The sequence below is a fragment of the Centroberyx affinis genome, unplaced genomic scaffold (assembly GCF_046629955.1).
Source record: "Centroberyx affinis isolate AG114_WGS23_722 - 3 ecotype Tasmania unplaced genomic scaffold, CSIRO-AGI_Caff_v1 ptg010182l_1, whole genome shotgun sequence".
In the NCBI taxonomy this organism is placed as follows: Eukaryota; Metazoa; Chordata; class Actinopteri; order Beryciformes; family Berycidae; genus Centroberyx; species Centroberyx affinis.
Window position 1 is genome coordinate 95438 of NW_027284757.1, and position 27486 is coordinate 122923.

Here is a 27486-nt window from a genome sequence, read left to right on the forward strand (position 1 = left end):
TCGGAGATGGTTTCTCATAATTATGAGATACGGAAGTCATAATTCCATCGAGAAACCATCGCCGATTTTGTTTCTTATTTGGTGAATGCAATACGCTTCCGTACAGAAGGGTGTAGTCCTCAAAACTCAACAAGAGAGACCGACTTTCAGTTTCAAATCATTTTGCAGTGATTTCCATGCAGTGGGAGCAGGATACATAAAGCTATTTTGCCCAGTTTAGTTCTGACCAGTGATGTAGTGGGAAATGAAAACGTGACATATATAAAAGGTGCAAATTTAAGTCATGGAGATGTAGGTCAGCTAAAATGGAGGGTAAATATTGACTTCAGGTGGGTTTACCCTCCACTCCACTCCATCCCTGCTGCTGAACTTACAGACTGATCCCTGTTTTAGAGATGTGAGAGAATATCGCCCCAGGCTTTCAATGCAATCGTCACATTATAATAAAGCAGATGGGGTTGTGTTCACAAACTGACTGTGGATGATCCAGATGAGCAGTCGATCAGATTGGTCGGAGGCCGCGTGTCTCAGACGAACAGAGGTTTTTCTGTATGTGTATCAATAAACCAGCAGCTGCTGCCCAACTGAGGAATCTGGGGGCCTCTTCTCAGACACCAGGCCCACTGTCTGCTATCGTAGGCATATAGTCAAGAATTTTGGCTTATTGTAGACAAGGTCAAAAACTATTTCAGTGCTCTATAGACTAAAGCCTTGATACGTTGGCAACAGTGAAGGATGAGATATCCACCACTTGTGAAAATAATGGCTTTGTTCTGGAGGCTGGTATCGTCCATGTGTTTAAAATATACACTCATGAATTTCAGGTAGCAAAAGTTTTCCATGATGAATAAAAGCAATTTGGAATTAAACTCTTCAAATGTAGATTGGGTAATTCTTGCTGGACTGTGCGAATGAGGGTGCTGAAGACAGAAGAACAGAAACTTTTTAACATTTTATTAGTTTAAAATGATATACAGTACAAAATGTATACAGTAATACCCTTAGTTTCTCAGTTCCCCTGCATAAAATATTTTAATCTGTTCAGCTCGTGCCAGATAACAGTATCTATAAGATACACTAGATTGTAATTTGCTCATACAATAGTTGATGACAAAGATATAGCAATAGTACCTTTGTAACATTAAAAACTATCAACAATTTTTGGTGGACACATTTTGAGAGTTCAATACAATAAAATTACATACATTGTTCTGTAAAAGTTGCATTGCAATCTGCCCATATTTTACAAGATTTTCAAATTCATGTATATCTTTTCATTAAGTATGAAACAAAAGAAAAAGTTGTGATACAAGTCTTTATACATTTATAAAAATGATCTGGTGACATACTGCAAAGAGTCTTGCAAAGTGAATCTCAGCAGCTTTCCTCTGAAGCTGCTGTAACAGACGTACAATGCACTTAGAATTGTTCTGTTTTTTTGTTGTTTTTTTTTTAAACAAGGCAACTTCTCAAACTTCATAATAAATACTAGACCCTCCGCAGTGATATTGTACCTGTTGATAGCCATTTTCATATATAATATACTCATAACATATAAACTTGTAAAAAATATCTTTAAAACTTTTTCCCCCCCCCGTTTACTTATTAAAAAAAGTTCATGGTAGTTGATTTGTGTTTGACACAGCATTTGGCGGGACCAACAAAAACGTAACACAGTCTGCATGCATTGGTTTCCATGGGAACACGGGCGTGATTCTTCCAGTTGATTGGTTGTGGCGTTTGCACATCTTCCTTGTCCGTGGCTTTGACTAAATAGATCATAACAGTGCGCCGCTCCACCTCACCCCCGACCCCAGCCCCTCTCTCTCTCTCGCTTTAAACCAATCACAGCATCAGCCTCATTGATTGGCGGGACTCCCTGACCCCGCCCCCTGGGTCATGGGGGTCTTCTTGTGGGAACGTCACCTTATCTGGCGTGTAGTCATTCCGCTTCAGATCTGGAAAACAAGAGAAACGCAGAAGGAGACTGTGTCAGGCGCGAACCTAGATGGTGTTACACAAGAGAATCTTAATTATCTTGTATTAATTGTGTTTGTACTTTTGTCTCTTTCTCTCATTCGTTTTGAGGTGAGATGTTGTGCTAAGATGTTTATGATAGGTGCCTTGGGTTTTTATGTCACCTGCACAAATTAGCAAATCAGTTTAGGAATAAGCTAGCTGAGCAACTGTAGAAGATCCCTCACCGGGAAGTTTGAGTTTCCGACAGCAGGAATTGCAGTGGTGCTTGGCGCGAAAGTTCCTAATGGCGTCGTCCCCCAGGTTGGCAGGTCCAAATATCATATCATATGATCTGCAGGACCAATAACATAGTTATTCAGTAGCACATTATTAAGCAACAAAGTGGCCGGTAAAGCTGAATCTGATCGAATATCAAGATGCAAGAAGCAGAAAAAGAGATGCTGGCTTGTGAGAACTTCAGAGGGCACTTACCCCTTCTCACCACTCTTTATAACAGATGGATCTGTCAGGATCTCCCCAACACCTGCAGACAGACAGACAGACAGGACATTTCAGCTTCTGTACATAATCAAAGACATTAACCACTGCAACAGCACAAATTTACCTCTGCCATATGTACTAGGCTTGGACTGTGGTGTAGTGGTAGTTGAGGAGGAGGTCAATTCATCTAATATAATCAATTATAACCAGAGAAAGGAAACAGGCTTACAACCCATTATGAGCCCAACCTATAGTTTTAGAATACCTGAAATTTAGTAGCACTAATCCTGGAGCACTGCTGAGATTACACCACCAAGTGAAATTCACAATGACTAAATAATAAAAAAACAAAAAGGCCACTCTCAAGATATCTGTTGACTATTTAAATGCATTCAAAGTCCTGTTGTGTGTCCTTGTTCCTTGTGTCAACATGTAATGTGAAACTAAGTTGTCAAGTTGTTGCTGCACCAGTTTCACCAGGACACATTCCTGTTCCTATTAATTTATTGTACTGGGTGTTTAAAGTTATTCTGTGCTGTGGCACGTTCTCTGACACTAAGATATCATCTAATCTCATCTCATCTCGTCTCATGACAATGGGTCCAGTGGGCTGTTTGTACCTTGCAGGTCGAGCACCAGCAGCTCTCCCCGGGTGTACTCGTAGGTCCAGTGGCTGAAGGCCAGCATGGTCTCCTCCAGCAGGTTGGTGGGGACGATCTCGTCTCCGTTGTTGTTGTTGAACTTCCTGAACTCTCCGGTGATGCACTCCTCGATGGCGAACCACTGGCCGGCAGAGTGACAGTACAGCAGGAACACCTCCAGGAACCTGCACAGGCAGATGGGACTGGCTCAAAAAGGGCAATTCTGACAAACTTGAGGTTTTAGGCAATTAATCCACAAGAGTGTCCCAAGGTGTCTCTTCTGTTGTTTTAGGAGCCTTGAGAGTTATGAAACCTCAACCTTAAAGAAAATACAATTCTATGACTTAAAATTGCATTGCTCGAAGTGATTGAAAGGAAAATTGGTAGACGATCGTTTTCTTGTACCTATATCATGTATTTATAATTATGAAAAAAGGAAATGTTTAATATAGATTTGTGAGCATGACTGTCCATAAAGTGTTCCTTCAGTTGTCTCAGGTAATTTGACAAGACAATGTCATAGGATAACAAGCTCCTGAGTCCAGAAAAAAAATCTCAAGAAATTTTAAGAGAAGATGTTCTTTTGCAGAATAAGAGGCTAAACGTCAGTTTTGTTAAAAATACTCTTTAAGCCTAAAATCAGTGTGTCAGTGCCTAGATGGTGGCTTTTGGTGGTCGCTTTTCAGCATTTGACATGCACAGTTTGAAAGCAGCAGAAGTGTTGCAACACCACTGGAAAATACCTGTGGGAGAGTGTCTTTTAAGCTTGTTCAAAACAGTTTATATTGTCACCTATTGATGAAATATAAGGAAAAACTGGAGCTTGAATGAAGTGGAATGACATATACATATATGCTGTAAATGGCCAGTGGTTTACATTGTGATAGTCAACAAGCAATATGCAGGGTTATAATCAGGCACACACACACACAAAACACATGAAAACAGTTATCTCCTATTAGAAATGAACAGGAATTGTGTCTCCATGAGAAACCATGAGAGCAGAGGCTGCACACCATCCTCCACAGATCCACTGCAATGTGCCACGTGTGTCTTTACCTCGGTGAATAAGGGATTGTCTTCGGCCTGATTTGGTTGAAGGCAAATGTCAGCTTCTGAGCAGCTCGCTGCTGTTGAATTTCCTGGAACAACAGACAGACACCGATCAAACAGTGCTATGATAGGGTTTGCATTTCAATATCAATCTAATGATGAGGTCTTTTCATGTCAGTGTCACTACCCTGATAAAGGAATGTGGCATACTGTGAGCATAGGAAGGGGGTGGGTGAAGACTTGACAAGAGAGCAACTGAAACACTGCTAAAATAAAGGCTTATTAAAATTTCTTCACAAATTGAGTTGCTATGGCATTTTTGTGGTTTATTTGTGTTTACTTTTGCCACAGTTCCCTTACTCCTTCCCCATGCTTTTTCACAAACCATAGTCACCCATCCCCAAAGCCGCAAGTACCGTTGACAGTAATCTTCCTCTTGTGCAACAGCCTGTCCAACAACCTCTTTTTCTCCTAGGCAAGCACTGCAATGCTTTTACTGCGAGTGCTGACAAATGAGCGTGTTCTGGTGTTAAGCCTGCCAGATACTGATCATTCAAAATATTTCAGCATGAACAAACGTGTGCCGTGCTTTCAAAGCGCTGCAGAGAATATAATTAAATCAGGGATCAGATCCTGTGTATTGGTAAGTGAAATTCTGAAGAAAGTGCGGCCTACAGCGGGGTGGTGTGTATATGTGTGTGTGTGTGTGTGTGTGTGTGTGTGTGTGTGTGTGTGTGTGTGTGTGTTCCCTACCCTGAGACAAAGGTGCAACACAGTGTCCTCCTTGTAGATGCTCTGCCAGGTTTGGACCACCTCCGGAAGGAAGGACTTGACTATGTACAGGTGCCCCGGCTTTAGGATGTCATACTCTGACCAAGTACAGAGCACCTTGAGGGCCCGTCTCAGCCCCCCGCCCATCTCCTCCTTGCTGAGAAACTCTATTTTGGCACACAGGCCCCGCTGGGCCCAGGAAGACATGCTGTTGTTGATGGTGTTGGGGGAGCTCTCCTCAAGACGGTACACAGTCACTGGCTCTCCTGAAACAACACACACAGACACACACAACGGGGCAGGTGTGAGTTAGATCCACTGATACAATTTGGTAAAATTGTACTATGGGTGTGATAGAATAGAATAACGGCTCTGGAATCAACTGTACATTTGCTGGCCTAAGACTGAATCCTGCCGTCTCTTACAGTGTTGGTTGTAAATACCGTATATAGTAATGATTACGCCACGGTGCCTATTATTTTATTATTACTAAAGATAAGCTGGCACTGAATCACCAGCATTTACATTTGAAGGCATTCAGAAGATGTCACTTCCCTGAATGACTTGCAATAAGTGAAACAGAGTCAGAGCAGCACTGCAGTGGTAACATGATCACCAAATCAACAACATCCAAATCTTTTGGGCAATCGCTCTTACTCAGCAATAGACATGAACCAGGATTGTGAAACCAACAAGGCTGTCGCAAAAACAACACAACTAAGCTTGATTCAACAACAGCTGCGGTGTGGGTGTGGCGCAAGCATGAGGAAGTGTAGGTGGGGGAAAACAATGTAAAAACCATCCATCTTATTGGGCTCCAAACTTCCTCATTTTCTAACTGGCACAGAGAGGGAGGTACTTTCACCTGACCTGACATGTCAATATGCAAATATAACCCAGTCTTACCTCTAGGGGGCACAGGGGTGAAGGGGATACTCTGGGACAGCCGCATCAAGTTGTTGCGCTCCACAGCTACAGGAGACACACACACACACACACACACAGGTCAACACACATCTCTAGCAGGAGAGTTAACGGGCAAAACTACTTTCCACTTTTGTGTCAACTTATTGACAATTTTCTACTATAGCTGGCATTCTAAATGAGGTAAAATGTTTCAATATTGCCAATATTCTACAATTATTAGTCCTGGAAGTTATATACAATTATATTAACTGCACCCTTCCACCCTACAGTCTAGATAACAGTTTGGAAGAATCCAAATCTCACCTGAATACTGGTAGTTTTCCATGGGCTTGAAAGGGGAGCCGATGGCTACAGGGGGAAACAAAGAGGTTGGCCATTAAACCTTTCTGCAATACCGTCTACACAATTATTTGATAACAGCTGATAAATGTGTCAGTGACAATCATTTAGACACATGAATTCAGATGAGTAGCCAACATCCTGAGCTATTACACCATCAACCAGCAGAGGTCTCTGGACTACTACATTACAACCAAGTCAATTCAGCACAGTGCACATGAGAACAAAGTAATAGGTCTAATATACAAGCTACTGGGCCGATCTATGGATACCAGATATATATCCTTTAATGCATCAGTTTTACTTCCTGGAACAAATTTTTGTTGCTAGGCAAAAAAACCCAACTCAGAACAAATTTGTTGTTTAGATAGACCTTGGTGAAATAGTAGTTACAAAAATTATTATTGTCAAGCTGGTAATTAGATATATACAGTATATGAAATTGACTTTTATATACTCCTGCGTGTATTCAATTAATCAACTTTTGTATTCTCCTATGTGTGAAAACCATCTATCTATCTATCTATCTATCTATCTATCTATCTATCTATAATAGACCATAAAAATATTTGTGAATATTACTTCACTCAGGTCTGGTTTCTTAGTAACATTAGCTCATTGGTCTTTGTGTGAGGAAACTACTGGGGTCTTGCTGATATTCATGGCATAAACAATACTGATAGATGTCTCTGAGTCGGTGGTGCAGTCCGCGTTACTCACAGTCCTTCCTGGCTCCCAGGTGGGCATGTCGTGCGGTGTAGAGACAAGCTGCAGCTGTAAGCACAGGAGGAGAGAACCATGAAGCCGTCATCCAGCAACACATGACTGAACCAACACAAATACATACATCTGATCGCAGGGTTCCCACTGTGGCCCAGAAGCAAGATTCCATGACTTTCTGTTGGCAAGTCAGAGCGCTTCCGACCATTCTGCATCTAATGCAATAAATGTGTAAAACAAGTTGTAAAGTACATTCTTCTGTGCATTCTTGTGAAGTGACCCACTTGTTTCCTGAGGGAACACGTTATTTGATAGTTCAATGTTAATACTCAACTATCAGGTGACAATAAGTAGATGTACAACAAAGTTTCACTTGCCTATTTGCTGCATCTCTACACAGTGTGTAATTCTCACCCCATTTTTAAACCCAAACCCAAGATTAACTCTAACCCAGACATTTAATATTGATAGGCTACTTTTCATACTTTCACATCACCTGAAACTCAGACTTTTTAGTGACACATTTTAGTTATCAGTACTGGTCTATCCAAATAAAGTGTGACCTTTCTGGATATTTCCTGACTTCCTCAGAGAATGTATCACACTCCTTGACCTCCCTTGTCTAGAATAAGCCAAATTTCATAATATTTCTGAAATCCCATAACTTGCTCCCCTATTTTATTTGCTGTAATGGACACCTGACATTGTCTTCCATAACACTGTATTTAATGATGTTGCTAAAGTCAAACCACAGTCTTTGGAGATGCTGACTTTCTGCAGGATACCACTGGAGCATTGTCACACACATGCACACACAAGATGCAAAGATGGGGATGATCAAAGGTGAATCAGATAGCAGTATGCAGTTGATGCTGCTGGACTAGTGAATCCAGACAGAGGGTCTGACAATACTAAACCATGTGGGCAGAGGCATTTCAGTGAAACTACAATTCCTACCATTTAGAGCGTCATCCCCAGGAGCTCGTCTGAGAGAGAGAAAATACAACAGACATTAGCTTAAACCACCCAGCAAAACGCATAAGATGAAATACAAATCAAGCTAGTTCACATCTACGTAAGTGGCTGGGTAAGGTGCTATGACTTACGTTAAGTATTTACACTGTGTGCGCAAGTGTGTGCATGAATGTTTGTGAGTGTGTTTGCATTGTCTAAGTGAAAAAAAAAAAGAGAGCAGTCATCGACTGCAACAGCCTCGCGAAACACATCAGTCTAGTTCCCCCTTCTTTCTAGGAGTTCCCATAAAGATAAGGGATTTGTGTGTTGTGTATTTGGTTTGTAGCAGTGTGGTTTGTGTGTGTGTGTGTGTGTATGTGTTGTTGGCCAGGAGAGGATACTTACAGGCTGCTGGCTTGGGCTGACTTGACCTGAACTCTCTCCTGATGGAGAAATGAAAAGTTGTCAAAAAATGATTAAATTAGAGTTAGAGTTAAACAGTACAGAGTTGTGTTTCTTAAGTGTATAATTTTCACAAGTGTTCTTAAGTGTGTTTCTTAAGTGTACACACATACAGTATGTATGTGTGTGTATGAAAACACACACACACACACACACACACACAATTCTCACCAGTACTGCAGCCCTGGGGTCCTCATGGATGAGGATGTCTTCAGCTGACACTCTGCTCCTCTCCTTCTTAGTCAGAGCTACAGAGAGACAAAAAAACGATCAAATAATAATTAAACAAATAATAAAAATAATATGCAACAAAAAATAAAATAATTAGCAATGAATGTAATTAAGGATGATTCAACATATAACAACTAATAGCAGTAATAAAACATTAACAGTGCTGCTTGGGACAGGCTTTCCCAGTCCCTGGCTTGGGACTCCAAGCAGGATGTTCTAATATGAAAATGAAGTACTTGAAAAATCCCTCATCAATAGAAAATTAATGCAATAACTGATTTTGAAATGAAGAGAAGAGATAGCAGATATTTTCGTAGAGTTATTTGTGTATTTGTGTAAGCTTACTGGAGTCAGGATGGAGGAAGGCCGGGCTCCTGTCAAACTCTGTGAAGCCGGCGTACGAGTTGACGGTCCTCATGTGACCCTCAGGCTGACCCTGTGGCCGCAGGAAGACAGACGGAGACACAGACAGACACACAGGAAGGTGTGAGAAGGTCAACAACGTTCCTAAACGTTGATTCACGGTGAATATGGCACAATTTAAGCCAATGTTTCTTAAAGATTCACTTGGCAAGATATTTCTGTAAAAATACACCCATCTTATCAGTCTAAATCATAAAGTGGGGCTGCAATAGAGAGGAGCGTCCTATCCTGCCCAGTTTGAGACCCTGTAGATTCACCTTATTTGCCCAAATGAAATTCTGGTGTTGGATATGGTCACTTCTCCGCTTGCAGAAAATAAAGCGATGAATCAAAATTTAAGAGTGAAATACAAACTGCCTCCTAAACAGCAGTGAGCAGCAGGTGGACCCGCCAACGTTAGATCTTTTGCCTCTCTTATCCCTTGGATGTCCTCTGGTATAAAATGATCACTGACCGGCCGGGTTGGCAAACATCAGTGTGCTGTGTACTGACATAGCGTTACATGATTTCCAGGTATTGAAGTTCAAATTTTTCAGTTACCTCTTGCTGCCATTTGGGAGCGCCATTGCCAACATGCAAAGTTGCCTAGTGGAGCTTTAAACAAGGGTTGGGATGGGTGATCGGCTTTGTTCATAAAAAGGCAAATATCACGATGGGGACATACTTTGAGATCAAAGATCTTTTCACAAGAAATATTTGTTCAATTAGAGTGACCTGGATAAATGAAAAAATACAATGGTCCACACTATAAAGTCTCCAGATATAAAAATAACTGACTGACACACCTGCTGTCTGCTGCGTGTGGCTGGGCTGTGCTGCCTGCTGGAGGTGGAGATCTCTTTGGGTGAGGAGTGCTGGAGGTCCAGACTGTCTTTATGTCCTGAGTGAACCAAGAATACACTGTCAGGCCACCAGAGACCAAGTCTGTGTTAGAACATCCAAGTGATTTAAGAATGAAGGATGACCATAGTATAGCTCATGTTTACAATTTTTTTTTTCCATGCAAGAAATGCGCAAAATATGTGGAGAAACATCAATTTACTTTCTTAGCTAATTCCAAACCTGGGGAAATTAGTATTTGCAATAAATTCTTAGCATTTGTTTTACCCTGGTTGGAGTACCAAATTAAGAGGGGTTTGCAGCATCAGGACAATTTAGATAAGAGTCAGGCACAATGTCAATCACAATCTCAGGAAAGTGGTTGAAATCTGTTATGCATTTCCTGTCTTTCTGGTACTTCTTGTTTTCTTTATATAACAATACCCCACCCATCTGGTAGCCAAGCAGATGAAAACAAATACCAAGAATTATTTGCAAATACTATTTGACCCAGATTTACTTACTTCTCCCCTTATAAAATCTGAAGAAATTGTGGAACACATAACACAAATGCATTGTATCTGTCTGATTTGCTTACATTAGACACCAGAATAACAAAATAATCACAATTCAGTAATTTGATTCAGAAATTCATCTCTTCACCTCCACCTGTCGAACAAATCCTTAACCAATCATGGATAGGGCTGCAAACTTCAACCAGTCAATCAATCACCCATGCCCCAGTAACATCATACTTGTAAACCTCAGAACCAATAGAATAAACAAAACACCCCGTAAAAGGTCCAGAGAGAAGAAGAGAGACAGAGACCAGAGAAAGCAGAAAGGTCCACTGGGACCCTGATGTGGGGAATGGAGAGGCTTGAGCACCCAGCAGACGCAGCCCTGTACTTCGGCTCAGACTCAAAATCAAACCTCTGGTCGCGTTTGGCTCTCTTGCCGTGTTCCTGCCGTTTAGAGAGACTTCTGACCCACTCTGCCCCCGATAGGAGGCCTTTGGAGGGGCCGCTGGTCCTGACACACTCCCTTCTCTGCTCCTTCGTCTGCCGGGCCTCCTGGGTGCCACAGCAGGGGCGAGGGCGCAACCTGGTAGGGGGCTGTTTTTGTGGCCATCACCCTGCGGTGATGAAGCCATCTGACAGGCAGCCTCAGGAGCCAATGGGACTTCAGTGTCTCTACACTGTCTACTCAGAGAACCGGTCCTGCCCTCATCGTCGCAGAATGCCTCGTTCACGTATCCCCCACTCACTTCCCTCTCCCTCTCTCCCCTTTCTAACCCCTCTGCGCTCTTAGGCTTCGCAGTGCAAGCAGGCAAGCAGGCGGGGTGAGCAGAGCCCGAACTCTTGGAAACAATGACAACAGTAGGATACACACACACACAGTCTCCATCCTCGTCTTTCTTCTCCTCATCAACATCAGGCTCACCCTCATTCTTATACTTACCCACAAACGCCCCAAACTCTACAGTGGTGCTGTCTGGCTGCATGGGGTGTTGGTAAAGCCCAGCTAGCGCTAGTTCAGGGTGGCTGGAGCCACTGGGCTGGGAGGGGGTGCTGCTGACGTAGAACTGAGCCCCGGGAGAGGGCACGTTGGGCAGGCTGGCGGGGGAGTCGGAGAGGCCCGGCTCCTGTGGACGGGTCAGCTGCCTCTGGGTGAAAGAGTGGCCTCGGAGGCGCAGCTCCGGAGGGGACACGGCCACGGCACTGGGGGCGAAGGCACTGGCACCGGCGCTGCCTGAGGAGCCAGCCTCTGCAGCAAAGTGCCCTAGCCCGACCAACCCCCTCCTCTCTGGACTCAAAGCCGGGTTAAAGTTAGGGTCCAGCCCCGGTCCTATCCCCGGCCCGAGCTCCAATCTCCGGCTACTCTCTGGCCCGGCCCCTCCTCCTGCACCCATCCCAAAAAGAGAATCCGCCATGTTGGCCCCTGCCTGGGGAAAAGAGGAGCCGAAGTACGCCCCCACACTACGTTTGCCCAGCACAGAAGGTTTAGAATGGGGGCCAGTGTCTGTTGGCACAGGGGCGAGGCTGGGCACCACGTTCTTGGACAGGCTGAGTTCGCGGGTGATCTGATTGTGGACCTTGCTGGCCTCCGATGCCCTCTGGGCAGTCAGGGCCTTCAGAGTGTCCACAGTCAGAGCTGAGAGGTCCTGGAGGTGCCCGATCTGGGAGTCCAGGGTGTGCAAAGAGCGCTTGATAAAGTTGACCTTGTTCCCAACTTCCTTTAGCTGGACACACATGGTCTCAACCCTGAGTAATGACAGAGTAGAGAGTAGCATCAGTTGTCCACAGCTCAGCTCAGTCTCTATAACCTGCTATATTTTAAGCATCATTACAATTCTTAAAATGAAAATGTAAATAACTACTGAAATAACTGACTACTAGCATGGCATGTTCAGCACCTCATTTTGAAAATGTCCGATGTGTCCATTTGAGCTGTATTCATTTAAGGTAATGCAGTAGTCTGTAATCATTGAATGTGGCTGATTTTAAATGCTGCATGTTAATGTTTGCTTCTTGATAGCACTTTGCACCTTGCTTCTAGGGAGGGCAATGAGAGACCCACCTGTCTGAGGTAAGGCGTATGCGCTCCTCGCTCCCCGAGTGAAACTGGTCATCCTTTTCGTGGAAGTATGTCTCCACACACTGCTCCTCAAAATCATGTAGCTTCTTTTGGTCTTCCTCTGTCAGAAACAGCTCTGAAGGAGAGGGGATCAGAGATGAGTTACACAAATATGTACATATATATATATAAGTGCATGTGTCAACAAAAATCAGAGACACTGCTGGAGATATTCTATTAGCAACAGTGTTTTGTTGAAAAAAAAGTTTGTTCTAAATGGCAGAGAACAATAAAAGAGAGACATTTGCAGATCAGCTCTAACTAATGAACAAAAAGTATTGTTCCCCTACATGTAGACCATTAAGTCCCTGGAACCAAACGGACCTACTGGAAATATTTTGTTAATGTTAAAAATACATGGTTTTCTATGCATACTTGGTCCATAGGTGTTCTCCTTCTTCCTCTTCCTGCACATGCAGTAGAAGAGAGAGTAGACATGGCAGAGGAAGATGAAGGGGGGAGGGAGGACAGGCTTCTCGTGGTAGGCCATGATGAAGTGGTAGCGCTGGTACTTCCACACCAGGTTAGAGATCGACTTCACTTGGAGATACACATTGCTGGAAAACAGAGAGAGAACTGAAATGACCATTGTCAAAGATGACACATTTAATTGCAAAATATAGGAGAATGAATTAAATTAAGTTGTAGGATCTGCAAAAACATTTGAAAATGCTCTCAACTGAAGCTAAGCTCAGGTTTCACACTTGTGCCTCGCAATGTTTCTGTGTAGCGTGATTTTTTTCCAGTATCATATGGTAGAAAAATGGTAGCTCTGTAAAGATGCAGTGCACAGTCTCAAGAATACTTGCTCGTGACACTTCCAGAAATCACAATTGTCTGGATGCAGCAGGGGTGCATCAGACAACCACTATCCAAACTGTGCCTGCCACATTGGCTCTGTGAAGCCATTATATATAAGCGCATGTCAATCCACTTTACCAGTGGTTTTCAGATAGGACGCAAAGCCGAGTCATGGCAAGGCTGTCATGGGTTCCCAAATTATTCTGCAAACATTGTTGGCTTTGACAGTGGAGCATTTTTCAGCATTTTTAAACTTTATTGTATATTGGAGCCTCTAGTTATGTTGATATAGACTTTCCAAATACCTGCAGCACAAAACGGGCAGATTAAAACACTGGATGATTGGTTAGCAGCCTAAAACCATGATGAATTCTGTGATATTAGTCTAAACTAAAACTTTCATCAAAACCATCATCAAATTTTTAATAGCATAATAAAAGTACAGTATGTTTGAATGGAGAGTGTTGTGCCTGCTCTCCCCTCTAGACTTACCACCCATTTAAAAACACCTCTGCTCCCTTTGTTTGCACAACTTTTTTCTCCTTTGTTGCAATATTTGGGTCCAACAAAAGTTGGAAAAACTACCGCACCTCACGGTTTACAACCATTCCAGCAGTATGAACTGTGCTCTTACTTGAAGAAGGCGATGAGGAGGTTGACCATTAGTATATACTGTACAAAGAGGTAGACTGCTTGTAGGAGAGGAGTTAGCCACACTCCTGCCGCACACAGGGACTTTACTGCATTTTCACTGTTATTGGCACACACTGTGGAGAGAAGATACCAAGTAAGATATACACACATAGGTGCGCACATACAGTCTCCAAGACACTAGATGAATACTGATGATATCTACTCAAAACATCAGTATATTGTACAGATACACAATCCACCAATAGTTTTCTACCCTGTGTGGATTCCAATCTGACGTGGAGCTTCGGGGTTCACTCTGGCAAAGATGTAAGGATTCATTTTAAGACAGAGACGGACAATAGTGCCTTCAGCAGAGGCAGACATCGTCAAATTGGTCAAATGTAATGTGGATTACATAATGTGGAATGAGGCACATTAGTAAAATTAAAATATAGTATTGGCTTCAGCTGTTGGTAGAGTTGTCCACCTGTATTGCTTTTTATATTGCCTGTGTATCACGGCTTTTACAAACGGACCCAAAATATGAGCCGACACATTCATAAAGAGGAACCCAGACACTTTTACTAGAAAATTAGTGACTAGAAATTAGCTGTTAAGATGGATATTATGGTGTTGATATATATATATATATAAAAGGTACGTACAGAGTCTATCATATTAAAACAGCTCCATTATTAGGGGTCCAAGCACGTAGTGCGAGGAACCCTATTGTAATTGTTCCGATTATTATTATTATTATTTAGGGGTCCAAGCACGTAGTGCGAGGAACCCTATTGTAATTGTTCCGATTATTATTATTATTTGTCTTCTCGTGCCCTAAAAGTATCTGCACCTCAGAAACCATAAGCCCCACAGCACCCAAACTTTCCACATAGGTTGGAAATGTCACCCACTACTCAGGCAACAAAAATGACACCAATCCACCTGATGGTGGCGCTATAACAGCCCCCTGCACGTTTTGGTCCATAACTCCTGAACCGTGAGTCACAGAATCAAAATTCCACTTCTCCTGGATTCCCTGGATCCCCATGCATCTATCCAGATAGGCCACGCCCATTTCCGTCTGACTAGATTTTCCGCCATTTTGAATTTTCTCAAAAACCTACTTTTGCGAACTCCTCCTAGACCGTTGAGGCAATCATCTCCAAATTTGGTGTGCATCACCTCTGGATCCCCATGATTAAAAGTTATGGAAATCGGTTTGATATTCCCTACCGTTCTGATTTAATTAGCTTCCAAAGTTTAATCAACGGTTGTGGGCGTGGTCTATTTTACAAAAATTGCCGTAACTCATCAGTGCATTGTGCTACCTGCACCAAATTTAGTACACTTGTGCAGATGTCTACTCTGAGATGGAAGCCCGAATTGTCTGTCATTTCACCCATAGGGGGCGCTACAGCAATGTTTTAAATTTTAAATGCCCATAACTCAGTAACTATACATCATAGAAACAAAATTCTTTTGTTCCTGTATTCCTTGGGTAAAGCCGCATCATTTTGGTAGGCTCCGCCCATTCCCGCCATATTTGATTTTCCGCCATTTTGAATTTTCTCAAAAACCTATTTTTGCTAACTCCTCCTAGACAGTTGAGGCAATCATCTCCAGATTTGGTATGCATGATCTCTGGCCTCTCCTGATTAAAACTCATGAAAAGATTTCATGTACTCCATATCGTTTGGCCGCTATAGGCCAATCAATTGTAGGGTGTGGCGCACATGTGACAAAATGAGCCATAACTCATGAACGCCTTGTGCTATCTCAACCAAAGTTGGTGCACTTGTGCAGGTATCAACTCTGGGGCAATGTGCAACATTTGGTGCCAACAACACGCATGTACCCTAGAGGTCACCAGATTCTTGGACCCCGTCATTGCCGCATGCGGCTATATTTATTATTATTTTTCTTCTCGTGCCCTAAAAGTATCTGCACCTCAGAAACCATAAGCCCCACAGCACCCAAACTTTCCACATAGGTTGGAAATGTCACCCACTACTCAGGCAACAAAAATGACACCAATCCACCTGATGGTGGCGCTATAACAGCCCCCTGCACGTTTTGGTCCATAACTCCTGAACCGTGAGTCACAGAATCAAAATTCCACTTCTCCTGGATTCCCTGGATCCCCATGCATCTATCCAGATAGGCCACGCCCATTTCCGTCTGACTCGATTTTCCGCCATTTTGAATTTTATCAAAATCCTATTTTTGCCAACTCCTCCTAGACCGTTGAGGCAATCATCTCCAAATTTCGTGTGCATCACCTCTGGATCCCCATGATTCAAAGTTATGGAAATCGGGTTGATATTCCCTACCGTTCTGATTTAATTAGCTTCCAAAGTTTAATCAAACGTTGTGGGCGGGGTCTATTTCACAGAAACTGCCGTAACTCATGAGTGCATTATGCTACCTGCACCAAATTTGGTACACATGTGCAGATGTCTACTCTGAGATACCAGCCCGAATGTCCTGTCATGTCACCCATAGGGGGCGCTACAGCAACGTTTCAGATTTTAAATGCCCATAACTCAGTAACTATACATCATAGAAACACAATTCTTGTGTTCCTGTATTCCTTGGTTACAGCCGCATCATTGTGATAGGCCACGCCCATTGGCGACTTATCAGATTTTCCGCCATGTTGAATTTTCTCAAAAACCTATTTTTGCAAACTCCTCCTAGACCGTTGAGGCAATCATCTCCAAATTTGGTGTGCATGATCTCTGGCCTCCCCTGATTAAAAGTTATGAAAAGATTTCCTGTATTCCATATCGTTTGGCTGCTATAGGCCAATCATTTGTGGGGCGTGGTACATATGTGACAAAATGAGCCATAACTCATGAATGCCTTGTGCTATCTTAACCAAAGTTGGTGCACTTGTGCAGGTATCAACTCTGGGGCCATGTGCAAAATTTGGTGTCTATAACACGCATTTACCCTGGAGGTCACCAGATGCTTGGACCCCGTCATTGCCGCATGCGGCTATATTTGGTACTGTGTAGTTGCACACTTGTGAGGTTTGGTTTAACTCAGTGCAACTGGGATTCGCTCAGGAGAACATTTAGAATGTTTGAGCTGAAATGGAATCCTTGAGTATTCAATGTTTTAAATTTTAATACTCCGTTTTATTTAACAGTATCTCTATTAAGTGGATCCGCCATCTGACAATTTCCCCCTCTCTCCCTTGCTGGGCTAAGCTTATAACAATGATAATCCACGTGATGAATTACAACAGTGTGTGAAACCTCAGGATGCCAACTCAGGTTATGGAGCACAGCCAGGTGTTTTGTTCCAACTAAGCTTCAAATGCTCCCGACTCAACTGATGATCACTTAATCGCGTTCCTTTAATCCCGACCACTTACAGCAGAGTCGAGGCAGTCAATGCTGCGGTGGAGCAAAAAGCCCTGTCCTTTCCAAAGAGACAAGCGCTGGCTGCTTGTGTGTGTGTGAAAGGGGGCGGTGAGGGGCACGATGATTAGGCCGTCGTGGCTTTGATTTCCAGTGCTTTTTTTTTTTGGAGTGTCAATCAGCTACCATGCTATGGTGAGAAGCTTTGAATAAAACTGTTCTTACCCTCGTAATCTCCCCTACCATCCTCATCGTCCTTACCGTCGATTTCATAGGCATACACTTCCCCGTACATCATCCAGTACGGTTGGAAGACCACATCTTTGGCCAGCGTCCAGCTGGGCTCCTCATGTGGGTAAAGAATGGCTTTCCTGGGCACGCCATAGCTCAGCAGGACTATAGCCATTATTACCACAATATAAAACATGTTGGCCACCTGGAAGAGAGGTCACACATACCGAGTTAAACATAAGACTGATTGAAATGATATTTAAGTTGTGTAGGACATTTCTGTTTGTTTTAGTGTACAAACCTCTGCTCTGGGGACCCACTCTTACTTTTGCTTTCGCTCACCCCAAAATTTTACTTTTTTAAACACACTTTCGAATAAGTAAAATTAGACCCAGGTAATCTTATTTTATTATTTAATCTGATCTACTTTTTCAGAAAGTAATTTTTGCCTGTTTGTTTGCAACTATTGATAATGAGAGCTGGGAAAAAATGGCTGCGATGATAGATCCCCAGGGCAGATCATGCTGGAGGGTTGACTACTCCTGAACTTCTATGAAGGTGTGCAAGATGGGAAATTTAAAATGTTCTACTTAAATCTAGTATCACTTTAAAGGGACCAATCGACAGAATTCATGTATTACCCTGTGATCTTAGACATTTCATCCAATATTAGTCAACACAAATTATGTGAATTCTGTTCAAGCTTTTAAAAAAAAAAAACACAACAAGGAGCACAGTGGGAACCATATTAAATGCTAAACATGATAATGGTAATTCTAAAAGAGAGTTTTGAGAGTTCTAAAACTGATGGGACCACCTAGGATAATGTAGTGGATTACAATACCTGGTAACAGCATGTAGATGGATAATGCTGTCTAAATGCGAATGTTCAAATCAATATTAATATGAGCATTTTGTGAATGCACAAAAAGTAGCAACACCGCTCTCATGGTACGTTCAGATTACGTGCGACAAAGCTACAAAACAGGCAAGTGTAACCAGCCGCAACGTTGCCAAGTCTCACACTACTTTTCATATTTTGAAGGGATCTGTAGGTCTATAAATTTCAATGCGTTTTATTTCCTTGCATTGTGTAAACATGGATCGAGAGCCGAGAGCACCTTCAGGACAAGGGGGATGGAAAATAATGAAACAGCTTTCTCACTATTGAGATTGGTTGACACTTCATCGCGTCATTGGAGTGGGAAAAAAATCGCAGTCAGCTCAACTTTGATTTGTAGTGTTGCACGGCCATCACACGGTGCTATATGTCACACACGCGCACGTAGGTCTGTGTCACCAACTCCCACTGAAAATAACTTACTTCCAGTAGCTTTGTCGCTTGCAATGTGAACCTACTGTCACAGCAAAAGCAGTTCTATTAAACATCTCTCAAATAACAACCAAGACATTTTTAAGAACACTCTTAAGCATGAAAGTCAATATTCTCCATACCAACGTCATCAAGAAAAAATCCTCTATGTTAACTGTGCTTGGTGATTATTATGATTATCATTCCGATTATAAAGAACTCACCATTTTAGCAATCATCATGACATATGGTCCTGCTTGCTGGTTGACAGCCAGGATATCTAGGAGTCGCACGTACCAGAAGATGATATTGAGACAGTAAACTGTCCTCCCGGGGACAAAGGCATCCCCTCCACCCAACCTCAGGCCAAAGCCCACAAAGAAGGTCACAATGGCCAGAAAGTCGGACACATTGAAATAGTCATCGAACCACACTTTTATCTTTTGACTTATCTTGCCAGCTTCAGACATAAACATCTGAAAAAAACAAAAAAAAAAAACAGGAGAGGAATAAACGATAAGGAGATTAGTCAGTGCACAGGAGATGTATATTTTAGGCTTGGTTCAGGTTTAGTTTATTTCCACAAATGATAAAAGCTGAAAAAATAAGAAACCCCAAAGGGCCTATGAAATTGTCTCACCCCATAATCTCTTCAGAGACTAGGTCGGGACCCAAAAGTGAGTTGCAACAAGATTAAAACAGGTCTATAAATTCTACTGAAAGAAAGTGGACTCTAACGCTATTGTCTATGTTTTGCTGCCATATCATTCTCAAACTCACAGCAATGGTAGACTTAACAAAATACTCTAGTTGGGGAGCTTAAAACAGGGTATACGGTCATCCCTCTAACCCCACTGCTTTACATACCTCTCTGATTTTCTCAATGGCAGAGGTGAAGATGTAGAGGATGACCACCCACTCTTGAGGAGACGGCCATTCGGGCATTTTCACCAGGACAACGTAGGAGTAGAACATCAAGAAGCCCAGGTAGAAGAGCTGACCGAGGGAGACACAGAAGAAGAGTCTTTGCCTGTATTGTATGTAAAGCATTTCACTGAAGCCGGAAAACTAAATTTTCCCATGCATTCATATATTCACAGTCAATATAAACAATATAAACAGTTATAAGTTGAATTTGATCACAAAATGTGCACCTGCAGATATTTTCTAGCAGATGCCCACATTGTGGATTTGTTCATTTTCAGATTTCTACAAAGACTGTGTGTAATGTAGGCGAAGAGACTCTGAATTGTTCTTGAAACAGTCCCAGAGAGGGGTTTCCTCTCATATCCTAACATATTTTTAGAAGAGGTCAACCCAGACACTCCAAAGGGACTGAACCTCATCATGGCACTTTGAGTTAGAAGAAAATAGCCTCCCATTTCCACAGGGCCTCTGAACCCTCTCAGCTGGGGTTAGCTATATGGACAAGAGCTGTGTGGGAGAGGAATCTCATCTGCTCCGTCTCAAGTGAAATTCACAGTTCCTGGCTAAGTCCTTCATCAGAAAGGGGGAAATAAACAAACAAACCAACCAACCCAAAACAGGTGTCCACTCATCTTTGAACTGAGCATGGTTCAAATCATTGGGAAATGGGCAAAGTTCAAGAATGACCTTTCCTTCATGACAGTTGAATGGACAGCCTTGCATAGATGTGTGTAATGTGGGTGAACTGGCCAATTTACAGAAAAAACAGGAATCCAGTAGATTTTCTGGAAAGAAGGAAAACATGTAATAAACTAGTTTTTGTGCAGGTTCTAATGCAAACGACAAATTGACATGCCCATAAAGAAGTGCAAATTTAATTTAACCACCCATGAAATAGTTTAAGCTAGAATCATTGTGGTGCAACAGATATGTTTGCCAATGCGTTTAGATCTGTTTCTATACAAAAACAAGTACAAACAACAGATGTTCTTTTCCTCTGAAATAAACCAAATAAACCACTTTTTTGAAGGATAAATACCCCTTTAGACTGTGTCTATAACTTAGGGAGAATCCTCTGGGAACCACATTGCCTTAAACAGCATCTTTATCCACCAGACTTGACCAAGGGCTCCATTCCATTCAGAGCACAGGGTCGTCCATACTGCCTAATGTGGGAAAGTCTGAAAATGCGCAATGGTCACATGGTTCATCTATGTCCATGTAGGCAGGTCAGGCACATACAAATACACACACACACACACACACACACACACACAGCGAGACAAGTCCTGTTTCTTGATGCAACGTGGAGGAGCTCGACCTTTGTCAAAATTACTGAACCTTGACATGCAAGGTGTAAAGTGTTGGAAAATCAGGCATTAACACTCCCATGTTAGAGGTAAGTCATTGTTGAGTTCTGCCTGGAGCAAAAGCACATCTGTGCTGAGATCAGGACGGAGGCAGGTACAGCAGATGTAGATAAGCTCCAACATAGTCTACATTATGTAGACCAGGTGGCAGTTTCAGTGATGCTATCAGCACGCCTCAGTCCTGAGCAGCCTGAAAAACAACACTGTCCCTGCCAACGGGACTAAATGACCACGCCTGAGCTCCTGAGAATCAGCCTCAGGCCTACATGCATGTATATGCATGAGAGTGAGAGGATGAGTCTGTATGCGACTGTGAGTGTGTGTGTGTGCGAGAGTGTAAAAGTGAGTATTTATTTAACAATAAGCGTAAATACAACTACCTCTGTCTCTCCCCAAGTCTCTCTGGATACGAGTGTCAGAGAGAGTGAGTAGCATGTAGAATCCTGCGTGTACGTCTTCAATACCAGTCGAAAGTTTGGACACACCTGACTGAATGTACTATGTTTTTCATTCTCTTAAAGCCATTTTGATCTAAAGGCTCATGCTTAAATGCTTGAAATTTGTTTTTAGACAAATATAAATAGTGAAGTTGATGCCTATGTATGAATTTCTTTCCAAAGCCTTTGCCTTTCCATCAAGACAAAGGGCAGCTACTTTAAAGAATCTAAAATATAAGATTTCGATTCTTTTAACCCTTTTTTGGTCAATTCCATTTGTGTTATTTCATAGTTTTGATGTTTTTGACACACTGGAGAGTCTATTTCTTCCAGGAGGAGCTGGAGGAAGCTGCTGGGAAAAAGGATGTCTGGGCTCCTCTGGTTGCTCTGTTGCCACTGTGACTCTGACCCAGATAAGCGGTTACAAAATTGATGAATGGATGGACATGTGTGTGTATATGAATGCCAATGAGTGAGTGTTCTCTCCTGTCATCTTCTGCATACCGTGTTGGACCAGAACTTGACAATGGGAGCGTGGTAAAAGGCATAAATCTTCCTGGTTAAGGGCAGCTTCCTGGAGCGAACGTGTGTCTCTGTCTCGTTCTTCACTTCCACATGGTCGTGGACTCTGGCCTCTTTGAACACATCCTGCACAGAGGTTGCACAGAGAGAGAGAGAGAGGGGGAGAGAGAGAGGGAGGTAAAGAATGTGAATAAAACAAATATGTGCTGTTGTAAACACAGTATCCAGTATTCATTTAGCTAAATGACTGTCACTAAAAAATAAATTTATGGATTACCACTTGCAACAACAGCGATTATCAGCATGTGTGAAACAGAGTATGACAATGAGAGGTAAATGTGTGTCAAAGCACAAATGATAGACAATGTGAGCAAAAGAAGTGACTAGCTAGCAGTTTCAGTGAAAGAAAACAAAAGAGTGGACAATCATAAGAACGAAACAGAGAGGGACAAAGGGAATTTAACCATCTGGATGTCGTCAGCTACGCTCTGGAAGTTGTGTTCGCTGTCCTCCATGGTCATCTGGTGGTCGTCCTGGCTCTGAGGGATGTGGGCCATCTCAGCCTTGGATTTGTATTCCAACAGTAGGATGGCAGGAGGCACCAAGATACTCAGAATCACCTAGGGACAAACACATACACACACATGTGGGCACTGCTATGTTTGTCAGGACATTCCTTTGACTTACATACACCAAATCATCCAAAACATGAAATGCTTAAATCCAATTCTGACCTCTAAGCATTTTCAGCGTCCCTACAGATGCAAGTTTTACTATTCTGGTCAGGGCTGTCAGAACAGTGAGGGCTTTTAGAAATTACAACTATGGTTATAGCTGCATACACAATTAATCTCTCCATGGTTTGTGGCCTTCCACTAATTAACATATGTGCTGGTTTGAATGGTGCTCATGACCAGTACTATATAACTACGCCCTGATGAAAAATTTCCCACACTGCTGCAAACCCTAACCCTAATGTAAAAACATCTGATCTTACTGCTCACCCAAAACAAACAAATATAGAGCAATTCAATTACAGTACACTTATTTTATACATTATAAGTATCCAAATCCAAATAAGAGCCATTTTTAAACCGCAACAGGAACTGGGAACCGATGCAGGGAAGAGGTCTAAGAGGAAACCGTTTCCAGCAGCAAAATTGCTCCTTTTATTTAGACGTTCCTTTCAATATACTGACAAATAGTTCCAGTTCTGTCATTTGTGACTTCTATGACACCAACACCTAGTGAAAGCTGATACAAAGCTTGAAACCGTATTCACCAATAAGTCAGTTAAGTATCAGTTACAAAGCTCTTACTGGTGTTAAAATATGTTACGATCTTGAGTTCATGAAATGACGCTGCACCTTATAGCAGTTCACCCAAGACAAATATAGGACAGTACGATTCTTCCATATATCATGATGTAAGTATCCAAATAAGAGGCATTTTCAAACCTCAAAAAGTACTTGTACTGATATTGGGACAGTTCCTCTTCTGATACTAAAAGACCTGGAGGGAACACTGCACCTTGTACCAGGAGTTCTTGCGCATGTTCAGCCGTCCCATCCACATGTCCGACAGCAGCATCTGGGTGCAGGTGTGAGCCACGAAGGGCCGCAGGTGGGACGAGACGGCCAGCTTCAGACAGGTGGAGTTGCTCCAGTTCTTCAGCTCGTAGGTCAGCAGCTTCATGGCCATGGTCTCGTCCTGCCTGAAGGACTGCTCCAGCAGGTCCACCGCCAGCGTCCCAAACTCACTGGAAAACATCCACACTTTGTATTAATTATGTTCATTAATTTTATACCTTTAGTTTTTTAAGGGGATTTTGGGATAAACCAACCATTTTGGTCATAGAGAAAAGGTTAGTTTCTTGTCCCGATTAGACTGAGTGTAATGAGTGTAACTTTAGACTTGTATACACATTTCATTTTGGTCTTTACTGACAGTGTTATTGTCCAACTTGCTCAAACTACCGTCCCTGCCTCTCTTAGAGGCGAATTATAGCTTGCTTTTGAGAACTCCTTGATCACTCTGGTGATAGTAATACCATAGAGGCACAGGTGGTATAGGTGATAATCCCACTTACCTGCGCCTCTGTAAAGGCCAAGGAAAAAACATACTTTGAGTACTCCTTGAGCTCCTCCGACGTGTCGTCCACCACGTCGCTCTTCTTGGCCTCGTAGCCCATGGAACGACAGAGCTTACAGGCCACCAGGGCCTTGGCCATATTCTCCTCGCCGTGCTGCCAGAAGAACAGCGACATCTTCTGCCTCTTCATCAGCACGGCCCAGACCAGCAGCTCGTTGAAAGGGTAGGGGAACCGCCGTGTCTCCGGGTCATCTATGTCCACAATCTCTTCTTTGCTCCTCTTTTTGTTCTGCTCGACGGAAGACTCCAGCTGAGCGGAGGAGGGAGGAGAAGGAGGAAGAGGTTTAGGAGACAGACACTGGTTGCTGCTGTATGATTACAGATATCGTTTTTTTCCATTTAGCATTAGCTCTTCAGATGAGGGATGTTGCAGTCTTCTAACTGCCTTGTTCATTTTAATTGAATTACGGGAGGTTACCTTGGGTTTGTATGGCTGTGCGGTCTTGATGAAGTGGTTGTGCCTGGTCTTCTCCTTCTTGTCAGCCTGGATGCTAAAAGACTCATGACTTTTCCTCAAATGAGAGCCAGGACCTGCTGTGTGGCGCCCCGACCTCTGTGCAGGACACAGAAATACATTTTCATATTTGCTTTATTTGCATCCACTGAATGAAATTATAACTTACAATGGATTCAATAACAACAATTAAAGGTTCAAGACAGTGTCTGAAATTGTCTGAAATTACACACTGTAGCTATTTTTAGATACAGAAACAAGACCTGTCCAAAAATGTGTTTAAATGTGTTTTTTCCATTGCATTTCTACTTAAGTGATCACCATGTCAGTGTCCATGTTGTAGTGCTGTAGTTGAAAATAACTCTTGATACCAAAAAACACTTGGTCTTAGTCATGTCCCGAGTTTGTCTTTGTCATCGATTTCAACCTTACCAATTTCTCAAATGTCCTAATACACTTGTCCCTAGTTTAGGGTGAAGAGTGATAAAAATGAATTAAGAAGGGGGTGACAAAGGTTGTGAGCTGGATTCAGATCCATAATAACACCAGTACATGCAGGGTTTCCCACAAGTTGGCAGTTTACTTCGGAGGCTTGTGTAATGAGCTGTATGTTGCATTTGCTTCACTGAACTAGTGATAATTAGATGAGAGTACAGTAGTCAGCTAATGCTGCAGTAGTAAGTTAACTAATGCTAGCCATATTAGCTTATACCAGAATGAGAGATATTGGTGCCTGAAAAAATTAGGTACTGGGCTCGCTAAATGAAATGTCAATAATCCTACTTTGCCTCTCTATTCAGTTTCGGCAGCACAGAAACAGTGCGGCTCAAAGGAGCACCCACTGTTTGATCAAAATGTGCTGAGTCAGCACTCAAAATAAACCTTAAACAGGCAGGCTGCCCTAATGTTAACATTATACAGGAAACACTGACATGATTTGTCCCTGAGCCTGCTGAGCCACCAGGAGGCTCCAGGAACTGCAGCAGTTTCAACTTACCCTACTGTTGCCATGGAGATTGTTGTAAATGATCCGGAAGCGTTTCCTGGTGTAGTTGCACCTGTAAGTCCCACCCATCAGGAACTCGATGACCAGACCCACGTCAATCAATGTGATCTTATAGTTTGGGGGCAGGTTACCCTGCAAGAAGTTACAGCAAAGATATGAGCAACGGAAGTTAATTAACTCTGGTGAACATCTCCTGCTATCAACCGATGAAATGTTGAATTGGACTGACTCTACCTGTTTGACGTCCCGGACCAGGTGGAGGAGAGTTGGATTGTTGGGAGGTTGTTTCTAAAATAGAGGAAAGGCAAACAAGAGTTAAAAACTAGAATTACCATGCTTTGCATTTGTGTATTACAATGTCATACAAAGCTCTGTGTCCATCTGTGTGCGTGTATGTGTGTGCACATGCATATATGTGTGTGCTTTTGTGTGTGTTTGCAAGTGTGTCTGAGTATGTTGGTCAGCATTTCCCCCAAAATTTATTTTTTCTGTTTGGCAAGATGCAAAGGCCTCTGAAACACCAAACCATGCCCCAAAAAACTCTCCACTGAAACCAAAACAAATATCTTTCTTTTAGAAAAGCTGACAGTGCATCTAAGCAGAGCCGGCTGGCCCACCTCACCTATTCAATGGCAGGTGTGTGTGTGTGTGTGTGTGTTTATAGACTGTTACCGTGTTGTAGAGCTCCTCCAGCCGATTGATTGTGAGGAAGCGGTGCATGCTCACACCGTTTTCTATAAGCAACTTGACAAAGTCCACCCTGTCCATCACTAGTGCATCCAGCATCGCCTGCTCCAGAGAGCCAACCTATACATACACAAACAAAAACAATCAAGTTATAAAGCAGCATTATTTATTTCTATCAAATCATTATTAATAAGAGAAAGATGATAGGAGATGAAAGAAAGGACCAAAAATTATGGCAAAAACAAAACAATATAGGCAAAAAAAGAAAAGAACATAAATAAATATAATCTTCCCTTCCATTCACACAAGAGCCAGTAGTGCCAAATATTAAAATCAACATAACCACTGAGGGCGGCTTATGAAGACAACTCTAACCGGGTTCATGTTACAGTCAAGACAAACGGTTCATGGCAGCCTGCCCAAGTCTAGTCCCCTGGCCCTTCGGACTGCAGATCCTGGGCAGCGGAGATTCTGGGGTTATTCTGGGCAAGTCTAAAGGTTTGGGGCGAATGTTAAGCTAAGCAAACATCCCTGCAAGCTGTGGCTCGCACAGACGCACACACAAACAAACACACAGACGTACCAGGAGCTGCTGTCCGTACACAAACACATGATTCTTGGCAATGTCCACGCGGTCCCAGGCCAGAGTCAGGACAAGCTGATCGAAGGCAGATGCATTTGTGCCTGGAAAAAAGTAGAAAAGAACACACATACACACACACACACACACGCGCGCACGCGAATACACACCCACCCAGGTACAACCCACACGCACGCACACACACACACACACACACACACAGATATTAATTCCCAGGCAAATAAAGCCATATTAATGGTGTATTTCCTGTTGGCTAGCCAGCAGGATTAGAGGGGGTTCTGTCCTGCTAGAGTAGGGCCAGGGCAAAGGGAAGTAATACAGCCAATTACACACTAATACAGCAACACAACAGATTAGACTACAAAATAATCCCTATCTGGGCTACTGGTCTCTTCCACAGTAATCTGACTCATTGTTCCATGGCAGCCATCTGAATCAAATGATCATACTGTATATTCACAGTACACAGAATCAATCATCCAGTGTTAGTGCAAAGCGTCTGTCAGTTTCATGTGGGAGAGGGGAGCAGCACATAGTTTACTGTAGTGT

General features: G+C 42.7%; 1 protein-coding gene across 2 annotated transcripts in view; it reads right to left on the reverse strand.

Annotated features, from left to right (window-relative positions):
• Positions 1 to 991: 991 nt before the first annotated feature.
• LOC139640672 (transient receptor potential cation channel subfamily M member 7-like) overlaps positions 992 to 27486 on the reverse strand; it is a 46804-nt gene continuing 20309 nt past the window's right edge. The window contains exons 11-40 of one of the 2 annotated variants that reach the window (XM_071514854.1): positions 26920 to 27020; positions 26322 to 26456; positions 25884 to 25937; positions 25641 to 25781; positions 24608 to 24742; positions 24162 to 24439; positions 23569 to 23797; positions 22503 to 22658; positions 22021 to 22164; positions 19650 to 19778; positions 19007 to 19258; positions 17501 to 17675; positions 13873 to 14005; positions 12813 to 12994; positions 12381 to 12513; positions 11262 to 12064; positions 9767 to 9861; positions 8904 to 8988; positions 8499 to 8575; positions 8271 to 8308; positions 7869 to 7897; positions 6912 to 6965; positions 6156 to 6200; positions 5832 to 5897; positions 4908 to 5191; positions 4161 to 4243; positions 3081 to 3286; positions 2452 to 2503; positions 2205 to 2311; positions 992 to 1958 (exon numbers count right to left, since the gene is read on the reverse strand). In XM_071514854.1, the coding sequence (XP_071370955.1) occupies positions 1846 to 1958; positions 2205 to 2311; positions 2452 to 2503; positions 3081 to 3286; positions 4161 to 4243; positions 4908 to 5191; positions 5832 to 5897; positions 6156 to 6200; positions 6912 to 6965; positions 7869 to 7897; positions 8271 to 8308; positions 8499 to 8575; positions 8904 to 8988; positions 9767 to 9861; positions 11262 to 12064; positions 12381 to 12513; positions 12813 to 12994; positions 13873 to 14005; positions 17501 to 17675; positions 19007 to 19258; positions 19650 to 19778; positions 22021 to 22164; positions 22503 to 22658; positions 23569 to 23797; positions 24162 to 24439; positions 24608 to 24742; positions 25641 to 25781; positions 25884 to 25937; positions 26322 to 26456; positions 26920 to 27020 (4514 nt within the window). In that variant the 3' untranslated portion in view covers positions 992 to 1845. Of the gene's footprint in view, positions 1959 to 2204; positions 2312 to 2451; positions 2504 to 3080; positions 3287 to 4160; positions 4244 to 4907; positions 5192 to 5831; positions 5898 to 6155; positions 6201 to 6911; positions 6966 to 7859; positions 7898 to 8270; positions 8309 to 8498; positions 8576 to 8903; positions 8995 to 9766; positions 9862 to 11261; positions 12065 to 12380; positions 12514 to 12812; positions 12995 to 13872; positions 14006 to 17500; positions 17676 to 19006; positions 19259 to 19649; positions 19779 to 22020; positions 22165 to 22502; positions 22659 to 23568; positions 23798 to 24161; positions 24440 to 24607; positions 24743 to 25640; positions 25782 to 25883; positions 25938 to 26321; positions 26457 to 26919; positions 27021 to 27486 lie in introns of both variants that reach the window. The other variant, XM_071514853.1, reaches the window with a different exon arrangement.